General features: G+C 40.9%; 1 protein-coding gene and 1 long non-coding RNA gene across 12 annotated transcripts in view; both read left to right on the top strand.

Annotated features, from left to right (window-relative positions):
- Nucleotides 1–24,719, top strand: part of LOC124309566 (protein split ends-like) — a 111,011-nt gene that overhangs the window by 79,495 nt on the left and 6,797 nt on the right. For 5 of the 11 annotated variants that reach the window (XM_046773291.1, XM_046773281.1, XM_046773338.1 and 2 more), the window contains 9 exons: nucleotides 154–10,135; nucleotides 10,212–10,328; nucleotides 10,884–10,997; nucleotides 11,243–11,397; nucleotides 16,139–16,144; nucleotides 20,950–21,109; nucleotides 21,294–23,178; nucleotides 23,294–24,269; nucleotides 24,360–24,601. In XM_046773291.1, the coding sequence (XP_046629247.1) occupies nucleotides 154–10,135; nucleotides 10,212–10,328; nucleotides 10,884–10,997; nucleotides 11,243–11,397; nucleotides 16,139–16,144; nucleotides 20,950–21,109; nucleotides 21,294–23,178; nucleotides 23,294–24,269; nucleotides 24,360–24,601 (13,637 nt within the window). Of the gene's footprint in view, nucleotides 1–153; nucleotides 10,136–10,211; nucleotides 10,329–10,883; nucleotides 10,998–11,242; nucleotides 11,990–12,398; nucleotides 12,558–12,713; nucleotides 14,761–16,138; nucleotides 16,145–20,949; nucleotides 21,110–21,293; nucleotides 23,179–23,293; nucleotides 24,270–24,359; nucleotides 24,602–24,719 lie in introns of those variants that run through there. The other 6 variants (XM_046773327.1, XM_046773308.1, XM_046773300.1 and 3 more) reach the window with 6 other exon arrangements.
- On the top strand, nucleotides 16,152–18,702 carry LOC124309979 (uncharacterized). The gene is made up of 4 exons (XR_006909546.1): nucleotides 16,152–16,348; nucleotides 16,793–16,901; nucleotides 17,694–17,711; nucleotides 18,572–18,702. It is a non-coding gene; the product is annotated as an uncharacterized LOC124309979 (long non-coding RNA).

The following is a 24,719-nucleotide window of genomic DNA, read 5'->3' as shown; positions in this document are numbered from 1 at the left end:
TTATTTTCTCAAGTCTGTTGAAAAATTCGGTCCGAGTATTGGAGAAGAAAATTGACATTCTTGTTACCTTTCGGCGTCTGAAATTGAACTTGCACACTCGACGATAATTTTGAATTAGCCTTTTTTTTTACGTAAACTGTTTCGTTCTTACAGGAGAGAACGCAGCTTCGAGTCAGCAGTGACGGTTCCAAATGCGGGTAGCAGGTTTACCCGCTACGAAACTCCACCTAGAGCACGGACGGCGAGTTACACTCGGACTCCTGGTGGCAGTAGTACACCAGGAGCGAGTCCTGCCCATCCAACAGGAGTCTCGCGAAGTACGCGACGCTACCAAACCGATCCGTATTACGAGGGAGATTACACGGACCCAAACCCCAGGAGGTTTCGAAGCTACGACGAATTCAGCCAAGGCAGTGGCGCCAGTCATGATGATTACGAGGCCAGTTCAATCGGCGACACAAAACTACCCGATGAAGATTGTCCGCCGCCCCGTCGTCATACCGTACAAAGTGTCGTGACAAGTGTCGATCCACCCATACCACCCCCACCGTTACTCCCTCCCCCGGATATACGGCATCTCCAAAAGGAGCGAGTACACCTTTTGGAACAGCTCGAGGAGTGTCACAGCAGTGGCGACGAGAGTTTCACGCCTAAGAAGCGAATGAAGCTCGATAACGCTGTGATGTGCGAGGACGACGAACCTGAGCTGGCCTGTCTTTTGGTCACTTCTCATTCCGGTAGAAAAGGATTGGACGTGAGAAGGGTCAGCGAGAGCAAAACCCTCGTACACCATGGAACGCGTCGGGGTAGCTGCGAGGGAAGGGGACCGGGACCTTGCAAGCGGCGGAGGGATACCGGGAGACACCACGAGCATCATGACGGTTCGAGACCAGGAACGCCACTCGTGGACGAGAGACCGGAAAATTTGGTTCCCTGCGAACCGCGGACGTATCGAGAAAGAACTCACGATAGACCCATGTCGTTACCTTTGCCTAGGTTTGCTGCCGAACTGATGAACAATAACAATAACAGCAGCAGTCGTGCTTCCACGGTGCCACCCGCAAAGGTGGCTAGTCCTCCCGTACTTCTACCATCAACTAGTCCCAGGGCGCCACCTCAGCCACCAGCGTCTCCACCTCCGAGGTATCTGAGCTCAAGTCCTACGAGTTCGGATAGCGAGACAGCGCCGCAATCCCCTAGTCTGGAAGAGAGAATTCGTTCGCTCGATGAAAAGTACGAGAAATGGTCTGGTTCTAGGGCATTGAGTGCCGCCGGTGGCGACGCGCTCGCCAAACTCGATACCACGTTGGAGAGGTTCAGGTTTCGTCACAAACTACTTGACCTTGAGCTACACGAAGTACAGCCATCTGACATTGTGAAGTCTGTGCTCGCCAAGAGGAGCGTATTCGACGAGGACTCGAAAAGACTAGAGAACTTCAACGAAAAGTATGAACCGAGAGAATTCACTGGTGTTAGTGGTGTTGGTTCAATGATGGGTGGAGGAAGCCTGATTGGAAATGCGGGCAAAGTTGGTCTCCAGTACCCCTTTCCGAGTCATCCGCCTGTTCAACCTACAACCACGGTGACGACCCTTGTTAGCACTACCTCGTCCACGTTAACGGTGTCTCCATCCCAAAAGACTGATTCAAGAACAGCCATTCATAACTGTGTGCATCCCCCAACCCCCACAACCCCAATTACCCCTAGTGTAGCTGTAAAAACAGTAAGCCCCGAACTTCCGCCAGTTTCGGTGACAGTGGGTGTAACTAGTGTAAGCGCAGTAAACAGTAACAGCAGTGTATCTGTGAGTAGTCTTAGCAGCAACAGTAGTATAAGTAGCGTAGTTATCGCACCTAGCATCGCAGCACCCCGAACTGGAAACTCAAGTTTATGCACGAGTCCGGCGGTTGTTACCTTGGTCACGGCCACAACGACCTGTCAAATTTCCTCGACTGTAAGTAGTCAGGCGGAAACGCCGCGAGCACGATTACGGAAAGACGGTGGAAACTGTCGAGATAGTCGTGACTCCAGAGACAGCAGAGATAGTCGAGACAGTAAGGACAGCCGGGACAGCAGAGATTCCAGGCACAGTAGGAGCAAGGAAACGTCGAGAAGATCTCGTAAAGATGCGGCTAGCGCGGAGAGAAGAAGGGAGAAGGACGAGAAAGAAGATAGATTGCATTCTTCCAGCAATAATGAAACTGAACAACAGGACAACCATGGCAGAGACGTCAAAGAGAACAAAGAAAACAAACATGATCGAAGGGACAGAGATGATAAGGATAGAAGGGAGAGGGAGGAGCGAGAAAAACAACAAGAGAAAAAGGACAAGGAAGACAAAGAAAGCCAAGAGCGTAAAGAACGAGAGGAGAGAGAAAAACGGGAAAGAGAAGAGGAGAGGTGGGAAAAGGAGCGGCAAGAGAGAAGTGACCGGGAAGAAAAAGAGAGGAGAGATAGAGAGAATAAGGAAAAAGAAGAAAGTGAACGGAAAGAAAGGGAGGAAAAAGAATCAAGGGAACGAGAGAGGAAAGAGAGAGAAGAAAAAGAGAGGCGGGAAAAAGAAGAACGAAAAGAGAGGGAAGATAAAGAAAGACGGGATAAGGAGAGATTAGACAAGGAGATGCGGGAACGTGAAGAAAAAGACAGGCAGGAGCGAGAGCGGAAAGAGAATGAACGATTGGAAAAGGATAGACAAGACAAGGAACGCCTTAGAAAGGAGAAAGAAGAACAAGAAAGACGAGAAAAAGAAGAACGAGAACGTTTGGAGAAAGATCGGAAGCGAGAACGGGAAGAAAAAGAGCGATTAGAAAAGGAAAGGAGGCGGGACCGAGAGGAAAAAGAAAGACGAGAGCGGGACGAGAAGGAAAGGCTAGAACGAGAGCGACGAAAGGAGAAGGAAGAAAGAGAACGACTTGACAAGGAAAGGCGTGAAAAGGAAGAGAAAGAGAAGATCGATAAGGAAAAGCATGAAAGAGAAAAGCGAAAGGAACGTGAGGAGAGAGAAAGGCGTGAGAAAGAAGATCAGGAAAGGCGAGAGAAGGAAAAAATGGACAGAGAAAAACGCCGGGAACGAGAAGATAAAGAAAAACGGGAACGCGAAGATAGAAGGCAGGTAACTGAAAATCATTACATGCCATCGCAATTACAAGCATCTCCGGCTCCCGTTAATACGAAACGGCGCGGATCTTCGCAAGATGTTCCTGAAGATGAGTCCAAACGAATGAGGATATCAGAGCATAGACGAGATAGCAAGGACAGGCCACGGCAAAATCGAAAATCCGAAGACAGGAAGCATCGGAACGAGCATAGAATAAATAGAGAAAGCAGAGAAGGTCGTGAAAATCGAGAGCCAACCATACAGCCAGATATGAGAGACATCAGAGATTCGAGAGAAAGTAGAGATAATCGTGAAATCCGGGAGAATCGAGATAATAGAGATAATAGAGAAAATAGAGAAAATAGAGAAAATAGAGAAAATAGAGAAAATAGAGAAAATAGAGAAAATAGAGAAAATAGAGACAATAGAGAAAATAGAGAAAATAGAGAAAATAGAGAAAATAAAGATAATAGAGATAATAGAGATAACAGAGATATTAGAGATATTAGAGACAATAGAGATAATAGAGATATCAGAGAAAACAGAGAAAACAGAGACAATAGAGATAGTCAAACACGCGATTCTTCTCATTGTGAATTGCCGAAGGAACAGAACCGTGAGTCTCGCGAAAGTCGTGATGGAAAGGAGAAACAACGTAAGAAGAGTCGTTCTGATCGTACTGAAAAGGAGATCAGGGAGAGGAGTCCTCGTGTCTCACATGAGCCTGATAAAGAATTTTTGAACAGATTAGAACTATCAAGGAGAAGTGAACCAAATGATCAATCAGCTGCTCATCATGGAAGAGACAGCCAATCTATGCTGGCGATGCACAGTGACGTTGACAATGGTATTCTTTCGACACCAGAAATGCAAAGAATGAGACATACTTCTGCTACTGACACAGACAGTGACGAACCAAAGAAACATTCAATATTTGATATAATTGACGATGAACCAGCTTACATCAGTATGTATGACAAAGTGAAGGCACGCTCTACAAAGAACATGCAAAAATTAGAAGAAGAAAAACGGCAGGTACGTCTCAAAGATAAATTCTCACAATTAAAACAGAGTCGAGCGAGGCGCGAGGAAAAGAAACAAAGTACGTCTTGGGACGGTGACTCCGCGAGTAGTAAAGCGATGACTGAAGATGATGGCACCTCGGAATCAGATTCAGCTCGGGCAAAATCATTGTCAAGAAAGGGATCACGATCTCGTATTCACTCGGATACCAGTGAGGAAGAGGAATCCTTGACCAAAGTACATAAAGTTAAAACGGAACCCTTTTCCGAAAGTGACGTAGACCTCGGTTTTGCTGATACTGAGGAAAAGCACAATCCGCTCAAATCTTCGGGTCTTCTCAATAGCAATACTATCAAAGATGAGCCGAGAACGTCGGATGAAGAAGAAAGAGTTCCTGTATCATTTCACATGAATCATCCAGTTAATAATCATGAGAGAGAATCACGGAAAAAATCACATAAGAAGAAACAAAAACGCCAGAAAAATTCTATATCTAGTGAAGAAGGGTCAAAAATGGACGCCTCTGAGAATATTAATCACAAAAGTAAATCAAACCCTGCAACAACTGACATTATCATTAAGACGGAGCCCACAGTTGAAAACTCTGAAGACAGAATGCATGCTGACAAGAAACAACGTAATAAAAAAGAAAAGCGTAGAGAACGCAATGGTGAAGACAAAGCTAAGGCTAGACGAAAAAGACTCAATAGGCAAGAGGCTAGAGATACACAAAGAATGGAAGATATATTCGGCCCTCTATCGGAGGAGGATGATCTTCCCAATCGGTTTTTCAACAGGCTCAATAATCTTCCAGTTCAAAATACGTATGGTTCCGACAGTGATGGTATACACAGCCCAATTTTAGAAGTAGAACGAGAAAAAAGAAAAAAAGAGAAGAAACGACGGCACCAAACAGAAGATGAAAACAGCGTTGATCTGGCTGAAGCAGGAAGAGAAATTGAAGCTAAACTACTAGGTCTGCCGAGTTCTCCGAAACCATCTGTTGGAGAACACCATGATCACGATGTATTTAGATTCACAGATGACAATGATAGTATTGAACCATCTACTCCAAATACAGTTCTAGAAAAAGTTAAAGAAAAGAAAAAGAAACGGAAGAAGTCCAAAGAAGAGCGTGGTCGAAAGGAATATCATCACCATCATCATCACGATAAAACTGGAAACTTGCCACACCTTGGTGCAGATCCAAGCCCACCACGAGCCAGTAGTCCATTGATAGCAAAAATGGTATCACCAACTTCGTCAGCATCTAGGGAAACACTCTTGAGCCCTATACCTAAAGTCTCGTCAAGCGTACCTGCCATCAAACCTCCAACCCCACTGCCTGCACATATAAACAAACTGGAAAAGAAGAAAGACAAATTGATCCCAGGTTTTGGTACTGATATCGATGAGACAATCCATGAAAATGCAGTCAAAAGTATATCTGAGCCTGAAGAAAGAGAGAATGGAAAACAATCGTGTGGCAGAGATGACTCTGAGACTGTGGTTCCATCACCACCACCGCCGCAAGTTGAGGACAAGCCTCGTGTGGTTATTTCACAAGAAGAAACTGAAGACGCAGTGGCTGCTTTGCTTGAAGAAACATTTGGCGGTTCGACGGAAGATTTCTCGTACGAAGGTGAAGAAGAAGCTGAAGCTGATAATACTAACGAACCAGCCACAGATGCCCCCCAGGAAGATGTCGAAGAGATGCAACAAGCTGTTGAGAGTTTGAATGCGTCCACCGAAGCAGAAACGGACTTGAAACCAGATACACCTCAAAGTGAACATGACTTGCAAATCGATACAGATACAGAGGAAGATCTTAGTTACGAATCATTTGATCTATCACAGCCACCAAAGACTCCTGATATACCCTCATTTTATAAATCTCCTGCAAAAACGGAACTCGCAGAAAAACCAATTGACAATCATTTGAACACACCTCCTGCCAAGGCCTCAAGCCCCTCAGCATGTGTTTTACCACACTCATGGAACTTGAGTGATCATAAACCTCGGATTGTAAAGCCTGCGGTTGAAGCAGAGCCTGCCAAAGAAGCTCCACTTCGGACATCGACACCTCCTTCTCAATACAAACCATCATTGCTCAGTCCAACGAGTCTTCCGATGTTACCTGACACGTTGAGATTACCATCTAACAGTCCTCGGCCCTTCGCAACTCAGTCTTCTCATCAAAGACTGCCAATGTCACCTCAATCTCAATTAGGTCCATTACGACAATCTTGTCCAAGGACACAGAATTCTGCAACACCTGGAACAGTAAGAACACCTGGTCTTACGCCTCTACCACCGTTGGTACCTTCGAGGATTCCTCCGCTGGTGCCAGCTCAGCATTCTCCAAGAGTCCCACAGCAGATATCTCTCAATGGTCAATGGTGTCGTCCTTCAATGCCATACATACAAAATGTAAACAAGACATCACCACCTCCGCCCCCGCCTCCGCTACCACCACCACCATTGCCTCCACCACCAGCGAGATTGCCCGTCAGTGTGCCAATTGCAGCTCACCGACCGGATACGCCTGCTCAGCAAATATACTCAACAGCTGCTAGCCAACAACCAGTTATACAACATACACCTGGTGCGAGAGCCTTGGTACCGAGTCACCCTTGTGGCGGATTACCTCCACTTACTTTGAACATACCACCTCGACCTTATATGCCAATTCCATCTCTTGCATCAAGTTCAATCAAAAATCCACGAGATGCTGAGTCTATGAATAAATCCGTCATTGAGACTCTGTTACCAGTTAATCCGAATGCACCTCAACGTATGGTGGAGCCGAAATTATCGCCAGCTGTTATACCAGAACCTCCAAGTAAAGCCTCTACGTCGCCAAAAGTTCCATCACCAAATCAGCCACCAACATATATACCAGAAACAGCGAAAATTGAGATTAATGCTAGTACTTCTAGTCCCGGGTTTGGAAAAACTATTGGCACTGAAGACTGTTTACTCTCGCCCAAGCAGCATAAACCAACTGTAATCACGGACAACACTATGCTATCGCCAAGACAGAAGCAGGAACCACCAACCATGCAATTACTGACAACTCATATACCACGAACATCTACACCGAGTCCAGTTATTGTCGCTCATAGTCAGCAACATATCTCTCCTAAATCTATGCTCAACATAGGACAACCAATAGTCTCTGTAAACCAGTCTCTGGCAAAAACCGTTGTACCAGTAATTTCGCAAGCACCTTCAAAATCTCAAACGTCTACTGCGACACCAAAGTGTGGATTAATAATGACTCAATCAACTATCCAGCAGCAGACTGTGAATAATCAAAGACCACCTATTTCTCAAGGGCTATTGCATACTAAACCTCATATGCCAATTGTTTCGAGTTCTCAGCAAACTGTTGTAACACAGGTGACGACATCAATCATATCATCAGATACCATGACGGCGCCGACATCGCCAAAACAGCCAACAGTTTTTACCTCAAGCCAGCGACAAGCTAGTTCCGAAGTTCAGGGAGCACAGTTTAGTCCGAATACGCATGCCGTACAACCCATGCAACTTACGCCACCTATACAACCTGCGCAGCCATTACAAATCAAAGAGGAGGATACAACTTGTGACCTCCGGAAACCAAACCCCATAGAAACTGGAAAATTCTTCGAACAAATGTCAAATGAACTTGACTTGAAGCTGAAACAAGCGATACAAGAATTAGGCAACTTGTCATCACAAATAAAAAAGGCCAACTTGACCAATTGCATATCCGAAAATAAAGATATTGTGGTACCGAAGATTGAACCCAAACTCTTGGAAAAATCTGAAATCAAAGAGGAAATAAAGGAAGAAGTCGTCATAAAAGAAGAAAAAGTAGATGATATGGAATTAGAAGATGAATCGGTAGACCCATTGAGAGAACCGAGCAGTGATCCGTTAGCTCTGGATCCAACGAAAGAAGATCCAACCGATAGTAAGGAAGATAGCGACTATTGGTCTGCTAAGGAAGTTAACATTGAAAGTGTGATTAAAAAAGTTGATGCTTTATGTGATGGAGAAGCGAATGATGCAGAAGAAGAGACACAGCACAGTCAAGAATTGAATAGCGATTCTCATGACACAATCAAGAATGAAACTGATTGGTTCGATTCTGAGCAGGCTGAAATTGAAGAGAAAAAAGACATGGCACATGACGAACAAGACGAAGGTGTAGAAACTTGTGAAACAGAATTGACAAAAGGAAGACGACTTAGATCTAAAGTTCGTCGAGGAGGCAGTGGCCGTGGGGGTGTTACCACAAGACGTGGAGGTAGGACTTCAACTAATGTACCTCAACGACGTGGTGGTAAATCATCCAGAGGAGGTAAGCATCATACTGAGAAGAAATTACCAGCAGATGTTTATGAATTCCACGATGACAGTGAGGAAGACAATGCTGGTCGTCCACGTTTAATACTTACTATTAAATCACCAGGACCTAATTCTACAGGACCTAATGCACAACCTGCAACACCGGTTGCTGCTGTCAAAGAAGTACCGCCTGAGGAATTTATTTCACCTGCAGCAAATACGCGCAAGTCAAGACGGCTGGCTGAGAAAGATGGTAGTCGCAGTACAGTGGATGATGTTATTGACGAAGTTATCCGTGGCTCTGCTGTAAACAGATCTATTATTGCAGGTGTTCATGCAACTAGACGTAGTACTAGACACAACAATATTCCACGAGGTGCTCAACAATTACAACCACAGCCAACCCCAACCGAGTCCCGTAAATCACCTAGAGCAACTCGTAAGGCTACTACTCGCAGAGCTTCGGAAAATAATGATGATAGCAGCGAAGAAAAGAGTAAGGAAGTGCAAACATTCCAGGACATCCCGATCAAACAGGAGACTCCCGTCAACGACGAAAGTTCAAAAACTGTTACAGTACCAAGGGAAGTATCGTTGCAGAATCCAAAATCTACTTCACTGGAACCAATGACACTTATTGATCCAGTGACGGGAGTGCTAACTCCAATGCGGGAATCTGAAGAAGGGCAATACATACCAGTGTCAACTGCAGCTGGAATTGCGCAAAACGCTCGGGCTACATCAGAGTCACAAGTTGCTGTCGTTGTGAGCTCTTCGAGTACACAGCAGGAGGCTAAGTCTCACACTATTTCGTCGAATCCAGCCCCAGCAACAGTGAAATTGAAACCCGAAGTTAATTTACCACCTGCCATTGCAGAACCACCAACTTGTCAGCCGCAATCGCAACCACATGTGCAGACGAAGCCTCAACCAACTGTAATAGCTACACCACAATCTCCTGTTGTGCAAACACCAATATCAGTGGCAAAACCTAAGGCAGCTGCGTCACCCAGCATCGTTGTGAGTCAGGCACCGACTACAACTGCGAGTCAGGTGAAAACACCTACCAGCCTTAAAGCTCACGTTTTGAACGCTAGCAAGCATGTGAATTCAATTCCGCAACCGATTATCAGTAAACCAGCAGTGCCCAACCTTTCTAGCCAAACTATTGTTCAAAACATTGTAAAGCAACCTGCACAAGCGGTACCAGGCCTACATTTACAAATACCCGGCGGAAAAATTCCTTCTGCAAGTCTTAGTCCACGTTTGAAGGTGCCTCAAAGTAATGGAGCTAATATAAAACAAGGACAGCCAATGTCCCCTGTGTTGAACTGCACCGCTCCACCTAATCCCAAACAACATTTGTTACAAGCGGTTAAACAGCATTCTCCGACTATCGTTAATCTGCCACAAAAGTTGCCTCTTAGTGTGCGTCCTAGTAATGTTGTAACGGTCACCACGCAAAGAGTTCATCAACCTCCGGCACAGCCTGCTACTTTAAAATCAATCGGAGGACAACAACATCCGTTAAATCCAAAAGCACATTTGCTCCAAGTGGTGGGTCCTCCAATAATGACTGGGTCAGTAGCCAGTCCTCCGACACAGCCCCATCTCATTAGTTTGCAGCCAGTTGTAACTGGTGCAAGCTCTTCAAGATCCGCAATACCAAAATCTCAGGTAATATGTTCGTTTCATAGCAGACTCATACACAATTTTAACATTGTTTTTAATAATTATGATTTAATTATTTCAGATTTCTGTAGCAATGGAACCACCAAAAGTGGAAGTATCCATAGGTGGCTGTATAATGGTCCCAACAGCAAGCTCACAAGGTCGCGGAGTACCAATCCCAAACTACGAAGCCTCATTGGTAAATATTTTATTGACTCACCAGCGATGTAGTAGCATAGGCATGACACACTCACAATCAAAATCGAAATTTCAACGATTGTGGAAACAAAGGATTTCAGGTCGTTCATTGTTGCGAATCGGTTCTATAAGTATTGATCACAAAAGAATCGAGGCAATAAGCTAGTCATTGTTGAACAATTAAATATTGTTTTTACAGATTAGAATAAATCTTGAATGTTGAGAATGGTCAGGATATTTCTATGATTGGATAAAGGTTGCATATGTGACGATGTACAATAATTCATGAAGATTCATTTGTAGAAGTCACCATACGGTTCATTATTGATTGTCATGGTTTGATACTGTATTTAATTTTATTGATTATGAGTATCGGACATAACTCCTCTTCAGTACATTTCACAAAATTAATATAAAAAAATAAATTTTTAGTTTTCAACATGTTGGCATGAATGTAACAACATAAATGTTTTACCAAGTAGTATTAAGATCTTAATAATGTCTACTAACTACGAACAGCCTAAGAAATGAAATTAATAATGCTTGGTTTCGGTAGCATGGCGCGGGTACCACTCCGTCCCCAGGGAGTCAGTATGGGCTAGGCCCACTTCGTCGCTCCCAGAGCCCCCCATTGCCCCCACCTGCCCATCATCATGCTAATACTCCTCAGGTACTTAACTCCCTGCTTTTGCAAAATTCAATTAATAATATTGCATGATTATAAGACATATTGACACTCAAAGTGACTATTGAATTGAATGAAATAAATTTTTTTACAACATGATTATCGAATCATTTGAAATACTTGAATTAGCTTTGATTTATTTACACAATCCATGTTGAATTCGCTTAATACCGAAGAATCTCCTCCAATTTGTGTGCAGAATTTTATAATCAAATCTTATGTAATTTTAGGGTGAAGTCGTCAACCACTACGGAGGAATACCTCGCGGTGATCTCCAAGCTCACTATATGCACCCACAAGTGCTGCAATATCAATATCTCCGTGCCCAACAAGAAGCACTAACAACTCCCCGCATTGCTGCGTATCATGGACCAGGAACCAGATCGCCTCACCTACCACTGGATCCGAAACTTGAGGCAGGCGGAGAAGAGAGCCACAGTCCACCTTTGGAATTGAGACGAGCAACAAGGACTCCTCAAGATCGAGCAACAGACAGTCCTCAAGTGGCTCAGGTCTACATGATGCACAATACGGCTCGTCTACCTCCACAATATAGTGTTAGCAATGCATCGATGGGTGCTGTAGGCGCAGGTGCAAGAGCGGCATACTATGAACCACCACCTGCACATATAAGATCGCCATACCCATTAGCAGCGAGTGAAGCTCCGACGGACAGAGCCATCACTCCAGAACGCCCCAGGAGATTGCAGGTTTCTACGCCACCTCATGCATCTCAAGTTCCACCACCTGCTGATTCGTTATTGATGTTACTTCAACGATACCCTGTCATGTGGCAAGGACTGCTTGCACTTAAGAACGATCAAGCGGCTGTACAAATGCATTTTGTCTTTGGAAATCCCAATGTAGCCAGAGACAGTTTACCATGTAATAGCGACGGATCTACGCCACCACTCAGAATCGCTCAGAGAATGAGATTGGAGCAAACACAGGTGGATGGAGTTGCTCGGAAAATGCAGGTATGTTGTTGAGGATATTCGGATATTATACTTTTTTGATAATACTGTGAAAAAAGGGTCAAGAGAATTGCAATATATGGTATAAAGTCATGTCACTGGCCATTCCTTAGAGCTTGTTACGTAATGTCAGATGCGTGTCATCTGTTTACAATAGTTATTCATATATTCAAAATTAGTTATAAATAATTTGAATGTAATCAGCTTTAACAGCTGCTTTGAATTTGTAAATTAAATAATAGAAAATGATGGAGCTAATCTAGTAAAGTACTTTCTACCATAGTTTATCATTGTGCCACAGATGGAGCTTAATGTTTTTATGGAGTTTCATACAAATTAGTATAAATTGTAACTTGCAAATTTGGTCCAGTATATTATCAAATAATTATTGAATGGTGTCATTTTCTTTTAGACTGACAATGAACACTGTATGTTGTTGGCACTTCCATGTGGGCGAGACCATATGGACGTTCTTCAGCAGAGTAAAAATCTTCAAACCGGATTTATCACCTACCTTCAACAGAAACAAGCTGCAGGAATTGTTAACATAGCTGCACCAGGCTCACAACAGGTTAATATACGTTTTTCACTGATGATTAAGTAATCCAGATTGAACAATAGGTACTTGATATTATTTTAAGTTAAAGAAGGTGTCATAATCATTCTAAAGGTAACTCAATTTTGTGGCTTGGAAATTTTTTCTAACATCGCTTTTATTACTTTGCAGGCTGCCTATGTGGTGCATATATTCCCATCATGCGATTTCGCTAATGATAGCCTAGCTCGCATCGCACCAGACTTGTTATCCCGAGTTGCGGAAATTGCCCACCTACTGATCGTTATTGCAACAGTTTGAGACTGGTTGGCTGGTTGGCTGGTTGGCTTTAGCTGCAACTACTTCTTTCCTTGGTCGGATGTTTCGACGATGGCATGAAGCCTTGGAACATCCTGTAATACCTATTGGGTTATATGGACATTGGATGAAAATGATTCAGTCGCACCCTTGACAATCAGATGCAGAACTGGCCAAGTGTCGGATCTACGTAAGATTGTAGGCTTAGAGGGGGAGGGGGTTAAAGAAGAGGCTAGCACGGTTTTGAAACTGTGCGTACCTCCCCTTTGGCATTGTGGACTAAAGCTCTAAACGGCTCGTTTGCTAGTTACTGACAGTTTGTGGGGGCGACCGACGTCACTCTTGGTCTCCCCGACAAGTGAGTTAGGCGCTCCTCTTCCCTCTACAGAGTCTTCTACCGCCCTGATGTAAACACTTACTATACTCACTTCTCCAGACAAAGTTATATACCCCTAACTATATGGATAGTACACAGCTAACTAATAAAATAATCTACCTATACACAAGCTACTTTGTAAGCTTAGACATAAGCATTGTAAATTAAGTGAGCCAGCGAGGGCATAACTACTGTGATTTTAATTATTTAACGATATTTGCATAAAATATAAAGGCCCTTCTTGGTCCGCAATATGTGATGTGTTTTTGTATAATATTGCTCTATATAAATACCTATGTATTATACGATAATGATAATGATGATGATAATTGCTGCTGTTGCTGCTGTTGCTGCTGCTACTGCTGCTACTGTCGAAGTAGAAGGAAAAAACTAAGTTAGATTTAAAGAGAAAAGTAAGATCTACCTATGTAGAATTATCCCTAGTGTATGATATTCCCCCAACATGATGTAACATATTATTATGCTTAGCGTTATGTACATTATAAAAATTTGTAATATTAATTATTATTATTATTATTAAAATTTATTATTATTATAAATATATACAATTAATATACGGGCTAGTTAGATTGTACCATCCCGCAAACTAAGGGGCTAAAAGAATATCATACCACTGTTGAGTATGGTTGATCTCATTCATCATTGACGCTGCCCCATGTGCACCCTTTCCCACATCTACCACCCTGCAATGCTCAAGTGTGAACTCATCAAGTGTTGCGTCATAGACTCTTTAGGATTTGTGTCCAAGATGATAATGCGCTTACATATGTATAGACCATAACTTACATTATGTTATATTACACAAGGCCCTAAAAATAAAACTACAATAAGTAACTATCTATTTACTATACTACGCTGCTGTGCATAGAGCGTACGTCGTTAGGGTTATAAAAAATGTAAAAATTAGAGGGGTGGACGGGAAACATGATTACAGATTAATTAAAAGAGTATGCAAAAAAATTTAAGTATCTTTATATCGTTTGTTACTTCCAAATTTAAATCAGTGGCAATAGAGAATAGTCATGTACACAACATTACTTTCTTCTTACGATTTGATGGCAGAAATTTCTAATATACACTCGTTTTTTAGTATTTATGCGTTTGTTTCGTCAATTTACCGGCAAGAGTTACATCTTATCAACTTCACCTCATATGCACATGACTGCGCAAATTGTTAAATCATGGTGAAATGGTCCAAGTAGTTATTATCGCGTTTAATGTTGTGGACTAAAATATGTTAAAAACTATCCTATTGTCTGTGAAATTGTAACAATTATATATACATATATATATGTGTGTGTGTATGTATATATATATATATATATATATATATATATATATATAATGATTTATCTCAGCCTATTTAAAACAACGTAAAATCATACATTGTAATTGGAACATGTTGTGTAGTAAGCGATAAAAATTTATGGGCAACATTGCGGTATATTGAATTCCGAGTAAAAGAAATAAATGCTGTATATATTTTTAGCTGAAGTATCATAGATAAATGAACTATCAAGAAATTAAATTTTTCTGACATTTCGAGGATCCCGTTCATTCCTTAAAAATAGCTGAGTTAAGGCAGCGCAGATACTTGTGGATCGTGTGCATGTACAGTGTAAAAGATGCGATGTGCATATGTACAGTGTAAATGTAGGAATAATATGAACGCACGAGTAAAAAAAAGAAAAAGATAATACGAGAGAAACTTATATTGCGTATGTGAATATGAATCAGGGTGTTTATGGTGCACACACTTCGTAAACATTTTTAGTTTATATATTTAATTGCGGAGGGATGGTGTTTTTCTGTTTTTACATGTGATTGTTTAGGTACAAACAAAAACGCAGTGTGTGCACTTGCCGCGCCTCTTCTACCTTGTAAAATATCTGTGAATATTATGATTTAGTTTCTTCTTATTGTAAGCTATGATACTGGTATACAAGAGTTTACGTTATTCATGTAGGGAGAATGTACAGGTATCACATTTTTTGTTTTGTGTTTTACTGTAGTTATTGATAATTATATGGATATTAACGATAATAATAACTATGATAAAAAAAATGTTCATCGCGCAATTTATTCATTTAAAATTTCATTATCTCTCCAAATTTTTTCCACAACTTTGGAAAGCAGATCACGAAGTGACCTGAATATATTGTGAAGTATATTATGTTCAAAGATAATTGAATTGAAAAATTTTCACATAGTATGTAGTCTCAAAATAGTTGAATAAAATTCACTTTTCACTCGCATTCCAAAAAAATATGCAATCGATTCAACGTTTTCGGATGATAAAAATATTGAATAATGTTGGGTTTCGAAGGTTCTTGATAAATATGTACGTAACATCATGTATTTTCCATTCAGGTGGAATTTCATTTACAATATATGTGTGAGTAATAATATTTTAGAGTGTGAAAGCAATTTAAAAAATGACTAAAGTTTGAAAATTGCCCACGCTCTTACAGCGTATTTTGAATCACGCAACGTCTACAGAATGCAGCGCCTCAGCCATAGACTGTTCGAGAGATGAGGGAGAGTCACGGGTTGAGTACATATTCAGCCCATGAATCGGCGAGTAGCGCTAGTGTTACGCTTACGTCATCGCTCAGATTCTTGGATGTCGCCATTGATATAGTTAGACAACGATGTCACGGAATAAACATTCATAAGCATATTTATCAATGCTCGATGCTGTCTCGGGTTGATAAGTCGACAGTGAATGAAAATGGCTAATTGTCAGATTTGTTGGTGTAACAGGTGAGGTGCTAATTGTAGTTATAAGCGATACTAGGCTCAGCTATATAATTTCTGAGAAACTTGACTGTCGAAGTTACAGTCGTGGTGGTAAAATAAGAGTGTGTGATGTTAGTTAACGTGTAATAGAACTGTCTCTCAGGGAAGAGTGCGATAAGTGGAACAACATCAATGGATAATTCAGTTTTTCCTCATCAGACGTAACGATTAAACAGGCGCCGTGTGATCGCGACGTCTCAACCAGGATCCAGTAAATCCGATGTGTATTTTTTTACTGAGTATCAGAAAGATGTTATCGCTGAATATTACCGTGAAATGACACAAAGTGTTGGCTGTAACACATCATCAAAATGTAGACTAGCCCGCCTTATGACCATTCAAAAAACATACGGTTTTCCTTTCATTCTTAAAATTAAATCTCCTTTCATTAATACATTCATACATATAATATTATTATTTCCAATACTTATTTTTAAAGTTGTTCGTTCCTTGGCTGATGAATACTTTAATATCTGTAATGCTCACCTTGCCTTTCGACACAATAAAACTCCACACTAGTATAAATATGAGGTTTGTAAATGATTTTTGTAGTTAAAAGCAGCCGTTACATCTGTCAAAGTTGTTACATGAAGCATGTGACTGTATTTATAAAATGATTTATATACATGTGTATATGTATACAGTATATACAGATACATGCATATATCAATTATTTAACAAACCTTCACCACTGCGTAATAAATCCCTTTGTTTCTTCATCGGTTGGAAAAAATCTAACCGTGTCCTTGATTTTCAGGCTGATTCCAGTACGCTTAGCTGCGGCAATATACACATGCTAGGATTTCACGAGTGATTGAGCAATATGGCTTCTGGTACATCTTCCCTGGACAGCGCTGGAAGTAGCGGTCAGTTTTTCAATTTTCTTCTATAAATTACAATTGTTCCTATCAGCATACTGATTTGTTGATCTGATGTCCATATCATACATCACTGAAAAAATTGAAGCTTAAGATCAGAACCTTGTTTGACTATACACAGCACATTATGATTGTCACTAAAAGTTCGATTATAATTCGTGGCTCTTGACAAAAATTTGATCTAACCCAAACTTATAGCAATAATGTATGATTAATTTTTTTATTGAGATGAGTTCAAATGTATCATTTTATTTCTTTTAAATTTTGTGAAATCCTTCTTTGAAAATTAAAATTACTCAGAATTCGAGTGTGTGTTCAATGATACATAAACCCATTCCTTATAATTAATGAAATTTCAAGTTAAAATTATGTGCTGGTTAAGAAAGCATGAATAGCAGAATCCCGAAGCGTAACATACCGACTCATCATTGGTGAAAGCGATGAAAAACTAAATACCTTGCGACTGCTACCATAGCGACTAGCTCATTACTTGAGCCCTGCTCCATTTTAGAAATGTAGTTGATTTAACTTTTTATTTTATGATGGACAAATTGCAATGCGTGTGTTTTCGAATTTGTTTGAAGTAACATTGAATTAGTATTATCAAAAGGAAAAAAGATTTGCCGTTTGTGTAGTTAATAACTCAGATGTGTTTTACACCTTTACCTTCAGTCGAGAATAGAGGCATAATAAATGAGAGTGTACGCACATATATCCAGTATAGTCGTTCAGTGTGTTGTGCTATAGAAAAATAAATCACTTGTTTCTTTTGTTCCATAGATGGCGCACTTAACATAGGTAAGCAATATCATTATTAGAAATTTGTTGATACTTGTAAATACAATTTCTCTCATTTCTTAACTATCCATTCGTTCAATGTATCGATAATTGTATATTCCAGGTAAATTGAAAGTGAACGAAACTGACTTGCTTATTATCCAGTTTATCAAAGATTGAATCAATTCGGGAATATCAATGTGTTTCTTAATTTTTTTAAAAAGCATGTCACAGAGTTTGTTTTTTTCCTGGTATGTACATGACTAGTATTTTACGTTTTATTGTATTGTTTTTGCTGTACTGCTATGTGTGCTGTTGAATTTGCATTATGTACATGGGTTCAGAGCGGGATAGCGGAGGCTATGGCAGTGTTGGGAGTCCTGTAGGGGGACCCGAGTGTCATAGCGACTACGATGGCTTGCAGGCTCAATGTGATCCAACTATGCACCAACTTCAGCTGCTTAGGCATAAGCACTCCGACACTATTCGACGGTTTGTTTTGTTTGCCTATTCATTTTTATTATTTCCATTGCTAATATTGTAATTCATTAGAATTACATTGCATTGTTTCTCCTGTATTTTAAAACATTTTGTTTTCATCGATTTTTTGTAATGGATTTCATTGATAAGATAAACGATTATGTGTGGTCTGAAGCATCTGAAAACGCATGGCCTTGATAGCTTTCTTGTTGAGTGCATTGGAAAATGTGCCTTCTCGGTCGAGTCTTTAATTCTTTGATAACTTTTACAAATCACACAATTTGCCATCTGTCATGTCTAGAAATATTTTTGGAATAGATTTATCAGCTTGTCACCATTAACTTGTTATACTGATATTTTACATTATTGCATCAGTCGAGTGATAAATCATTTATTCACAGCTGTGAGCATACTATGAAAGAGTTGGAATATTATCGGGGGCAACATAGGGCAGCTATGAATCAATTGGAAGCAACAGCTCAAGAAAGCTCCACCCTGAGGGGAAAATATAGCGACATGGTAAATGACAAGCAACGTCTCGATCGAGAAGTCCAAGCTTTGCAGAAGGAGGTATCGGAGTTGCGATGCCAAAATCAGGAGGTCTTAGTCACAGATGCGAATAATACTGATGCTATGAATCAACACTACTTATCAGCCCTTAGAAAGTACGAGGCTATCAAAGATGAATATGATTCTCTTAGGAAGAGGTACGATGATCTCATATCGTCACATTCATCTGCCGTTAATAAGGTAAGCTTGTGTATGTTGAATTATGGTAACACTGTTTTCTAATCACTTACAAAGGTATCTATCTAATCGTCCTGTAAGTCTGCAAGTTCCTGACACATTGTGGAAATCATGATTCTTTGATGATTTTGGACAAATGGATCTTTCAGCTTGAATATCTATATATACCTGTGGAAAATTCTACAGGCTAACGCAGAATATTATAATAAAGATTAGAGGATTTTGATTGAACCCTTCGAAATTTGAATACAGTAAATCGTCTCTTATCTGAACAGCTAGTTAACTAACCACAAACACAACATGTATCAACAAAAGACATTGCCATTACTTAGTTCGTGTATTGTACATGATATGCTAGACATCAGGTAAGCTAAAGTTGCTTGATATTTTTTTTTCATCTAGCTGGAATTGGCACAAGAAGGTGCTGCCAGGTTAAAGAAACAATGTGAAGAAATAGCACAGGAGCGGATCAGTGCAGTGAGAGAGCGTAACGGGTTAAAACAGCAGTGTACGGCTGCCATTCGGCAATGGGATATTGCATTGCGAGAACGAAATGAATACAGAGAAGCTTTAGCCAAGATTCAGCAGCAACATGAAGAAGCAGTTAAAGAGATTAACCAGGCTATGGTTGTACGTATGAAGGCTAGCAAGGATATGAAGCGATTAACAGAAGAGAGAAACGCTGCTTTGCAGGAGTACAGTTTAATCATGGGTGAGCGCGATACAGTTCATAAAGAAATGGAGAAACTCGGTGATGATCTTACTCAAGCCTACAACAAAATTACACATTTGGAAAACCAGAATAAGCAGTTTGTTGAAGAAGTAAGTTTGCATTTTTATTCGTTTATAAATTGTTAAGGTATTTGGCACCCATCCGAGTCTTCATGAGGCATTCATGGAATGTAAGACATTAAACTGTGACGTTTGTCTGGCTGAGATCCAATCTGCAAATATTTTTAGTATTTCATTCACGTCAGGATTCGATTTCAGAGATTATTGATAATGATTGATAAAATTCATTCGTTAATTACCAATAAACATTTATTTCTCTGTTAAGTTTTTACAATTCACTAATAGTCCTTTGTAATTCACATTATTTTTAGAAAAAGACACTTTCTTACCAAATCGAAACTCTAAGGAGAGAAATATCATCTGCCTTGCATGATCGTGACGAAGCACTTAAAGAGTGTAATGATCTTCGTCAGAAATTCGGCGATTATTCAGAAGGCTCCAGCAGGGATTATAAACATCGCCTGGAGTCACATTCGTATAACTGTGAGAGAGATAATGCTAACAAAGAAGCAGAGCGCGAAACAAGTACACGTGATTATGCGAAAAGAGAAAAGGAACGAATGGATAATTTGGATCAAGCGAATCTTGAGCTTGACAAGTTACGAAAATCCGTTGATACTTTGCAAGCAGAACTTGAAGAGGCTATTCAAGAAGCTGAGGTTTCTAAACGTAGAAGAGACTGGGCTTTTAGTGAAAGAGATAAAATTGTATTAGAAAGAGAAAGTATTAGAACTTTGTGTGACAGGCTTAGAAAAGAGAGAGATCGTGCTGTTTCTGAACTTGCCAGCGCTCTGCGAGACTCAGACGACATAAAGAAACAACGAAATGAAGCTTCGAAAGAGTTGAAAGATTTGAAAGTGAAAATTGAATCAGGAGATCACGCGTTGCGGTCGACTCAATTTGGTCAGAGTCATGGACATAGTCACGATTCCGCTATTGATGCTGATCTTACTGAATGGGAAACGCTGACAGTTCACCTGGACTTGACAAGGTTGTGTCTCGAGTCAGATCGGGAGCTGGGGTTCTTATTAGTTGGAGGCAGAGATGATCCTCAATATCCAAATGATGGAGGAATTTACGTTGCCCAAGTCACGCAAGGAAGTGTTGCTGATGGTAAACTCAGAATTAATGATTGTATAATCAGAGTTAACAATGTGGATTGCACGTCAGTTTCAACTAGAATGGTGCTTGAGACACTAAGAACAAGTAGCGTCAGTCCAGCAATATTGACCATTAGGAGGCGTCGTTTAGGAAGGCGTTCACTGCGGACTACTCAGCTTCCTGTGGGATCAGTTCCTCACGGAATAGCACTTGAACTTGGCGTTTATATATCGAAGATCTCTCCTGGTAGTCTGGCTGCTAAGGAAGGAAACCTGGCCGTTGGTGATCGTGTGCTGAATGTAAGAATTTTTAAACTTGGTAATCCTGATTGAGGCTTTGTTTTAATTCTATTGAAAACCATCTAAATCGACCCTAAATAGTTTTTTATGGCACTTTCTGTCGGTGACGTCAATGAAAAACATGATGCATAAGAAATAAATCTTGGAAATATACAATCATTTTAATGCATGTAAATTTTTTCAGATCAATAGTAAGCCAATGGACAGATTAAATTCAGCGCATGAAGCAATGGCAATTTTAAATGACAATTCTACAGACGTGCTGACAATTACGACACTAAAAGGAATACCTTTACCTCCGAGTAACACTAAATCTATTTCCTCTGACAGTAATTTTAGTCCAGAGAAGCATAAAATGGTAAATAGCTTTTCGCAAACTGAACAGGAGAGGTTAATGTTAAAAACGACTCCTGAAGATTATGATAGACGCTACGTAACATCAAATTTCGGTAGTGTGTATAAAGTGTCAAAATCAACGAATGGAGATAAATCAAGTGGTATTAGCAATGCTTGGGATAATATCAGGGAAAAAATCGATATCGTCAGAGGTCGTAGGCATAGCAAAGATAGGGAAGAAAAAAAGAAGAGACATCGCAATTCTAGTCCAAATACTTTTGAACAGGAACAAGATGCTATAGCAGAGCTTGATTCTGTAATAGAGAGCTATCATAAAAAAGCTAATAATGGTGTTTTAAAACGAAGTAAACGAAGAGGAGAAAAATTAGAAAAAAATGGTGGTACTTGGCCAAAGGCTAGAGGCGGTCCTCAAATACAGAATGGGACAGGTACTATACTCCATCCACGGAAAACCAAAGAAAGACTTCCATTGAGCGTACTTTTAAATCATCCTCCGAAATATGAGAGCTACAATTATAATCGCAACTCTAATCCCATCCCTGCAGCAACATTTTCAAACGTTAGCAACAGGCATACCGTCTACAAAGCAGTTGAAAGTCCATTACCTAATTTCAGTAAATCTGGTAAGCTTTTCAGTCAGAAATCGTTTTCACCTGCTGTACAGTTCAAGGATATAGATAAGAAGTCTGTAAACGAATTTGAGGTGAATGAAAATCGTTTAAGTGCTGCTCTTGCTCCGTCTGAAACGAGCATCGATTTTTCCGTAAAATCATGCAATATTGGAAAAGAACTGGATTACTATACCAAGAAAAAAGCCCAGAAATATCTAAGCAACGACAATCAGATGGATGCTATGCAACACAATAGAGTACACTCGCAACTTTACAGTCTAGGCTCGGCTTCGTCTGGGCCACGACAGCTAGCGGCTAATTTCTCGTTCCCCCCCTACACTCATTCCCATCCCCATCCTCATCAGCAAAATTCCTTACCTTCCAGGTACCCTTCACCCCCATCTTTACCATCTGCACAGTCCGGAGAGTCTATAGGTCTCCCTGATCCGAGATCGTATTGTTTCGAGCCTCCTTATAGCCCATCAACACAACCGGGGTTTGGGCATTTGCACACCCCATCCATGGATCTGCACTATCACAAGCCTCGTCCTCATCCTATAACCACTGCTTACGACGTACCGGCGTATACTCATGGGTACGAAGGAGGAACCTTTCCTCGGAAGAAAGAGAATCAAAGATTTCGCATTCCATCCAATCCCAGCGTGACATCAAAGAGTAGCGTTGGCAAACTATCTACTGGAAGCATAGAACGAACCTCCGACAGAGGCAGTCCAATGCCTACGTTTCACGTCGAAGTTCTAAGCCCTGGGACAGGAACTACCAGAGGGGATAACAAGCGTGCCAGTATGCCAGAATATTGTTATGCACAACCCAGACCAGCACCAGGAGAATTACGACGTGTTCACATTGATAAATCTGTCGAGCCATTGGGTATTCAAATATCCTGTTTAGAGAGCGGTGGTGTATTTGTGTCAACAGTAAGCGAGCACAGTTTAGCTTCACAAGTTGGACTGCAAATTGGAGACCAGCTGCTGGAGGTCTGTGGCATTAACATGAGGAGCGCTACTTACCAGCTTGCAGCAAATGTATTACGACAGTGTGGTAATTCTATTACTATGCTGGTACAATACAGTCCAGATAGTAAGTATTGCTAAGAAATTGTAGTTGATACACTGAAATCCCACCGTTTTTTCGATTGGGAGATAACCGACTATAGTGGTTTTTTAATTTTGAATCGTTTTTTCGATTGTTTTAGAATACAACGAATTGGAAGGCTCGGCATCTTCTAGTTCTTCGGAAGCTGGTGGAGAAGAAGAAGCGAGTAGAAGTGGTTCACCAACACCTTGTAACAGTCCTGAAGCTTCACGTAAGGTAGCTCAAAGCTTGGATTCATCTGAACCTGAGCGAGATGCTTCATCTTTGAGCGTAATGAGAGGAGACAGAGAAGCTAGAAATTCGGCATCCCTAGATATCAGGAGTACTCAAGACAGAGAACGAGATATCAGAAATTCAGCATCGCTTGATATCAATGTGCGGAATCCAGAACTTCGAAATTCTACTGCGCTAGATCTCAGAAATAGTACAGCATTAGATAGCATTAGAAATTCTGCAACAATGGAGACCTTGAGAAGTGGTAACAACACTTTGACTCGCGCGCAAATAAATCAAGCAGTTACGACGTTGCAGCGTCAAAATGCTACTGTCCGAAGTCCGACACAAGATGAGCAAAGTAGACAGAGTCCACCGCCTGGGGAGCCTAGGTATCTCTTCATAGAAACTCGAAAATGTTCTAATCTTGGCATTTCCCTTGTTGGAGGTAACAGCGTTGGTATTTTTGTAAATTCTGTGCAACCTGGGTGTCTGGCGGAAGGTGCTGGGTTGCGAACCGGTGATCGTATTCTTGAATATAATGGAGCTGACCTGCGACAAGCTACTGCTGAACAGGCTGCTTTAGAGCTTGCAAGGCCAGCAGACAAAGTCACGTTAATAGCACAACACTTACCTGATCATTACAAAGAAGTTAAGGACAAGCCAGGTGATAGTTTCTATATACGAGCAATGTTTGACAGAGTGGGAGAGCTCGGTAATAACTTGCAACTGCGATTCAACAAAGATGATGTTCTATATGTCGATAATACCATGTTTAACGGTACACCAGGATATTGGAGAGCTTGGCTAGTAGATCAAGCAGGACGACGCCAACAATGTGGTATTATTCCCAGTAGGTTCAAGTAAGTATAAGACAAATATATGTCTTCTAAATTTACATTAAAACCGTATAATTAACTTTGTCTTCAATATTTACCATATTTCTTTGATAGAGTTGAAGAAGAATTATTGTTACGACGATCCTTGGGTGATTTGGAGACAGATGCTGGCAGGCGAGGTACAACTAGTGCTAGACGTAGTTTTTTCCGTCGTAAAAAGCATCAGCGATCGTCTAGCAGAGACAGCAAAGAACTTTCCCAACTTACTGGAGTGAACCTCGGGTGGTATAGCGATAGTGGTACTCTTAACGAAGAAAACATACCAGCCACCTACCAGCGTGTGGAACGACTCGATTGTACGTAGATAGAAATTAATATGTTTAGCTGAAGATTAGACGTTTTAATACTAGGGCTTCGCCAAGAATTTTTAAGTGGTAGATAGTTTAACTTATTACTGACTACTTATTGTAATGT

This window comes from Neodiprion virginianus, chromosome 1 (genome assembly GCF_021901495.1).
Source record: "Neodiprion virginianus isolate iyNeoVirg1 chromosome 1, iyNeoVirg1.1, whole genome shotgun sequence".
Taxonomy (NCBI): Eukaryota; Metazoa; Arthropoda; class Insecta; order Hymenoptera; family Diprionidae; genus Neodiprion; species Neodiprion virginianus.
This window is presented reverse-complemented; position numbering and strand designations above follow the sequence as displayed.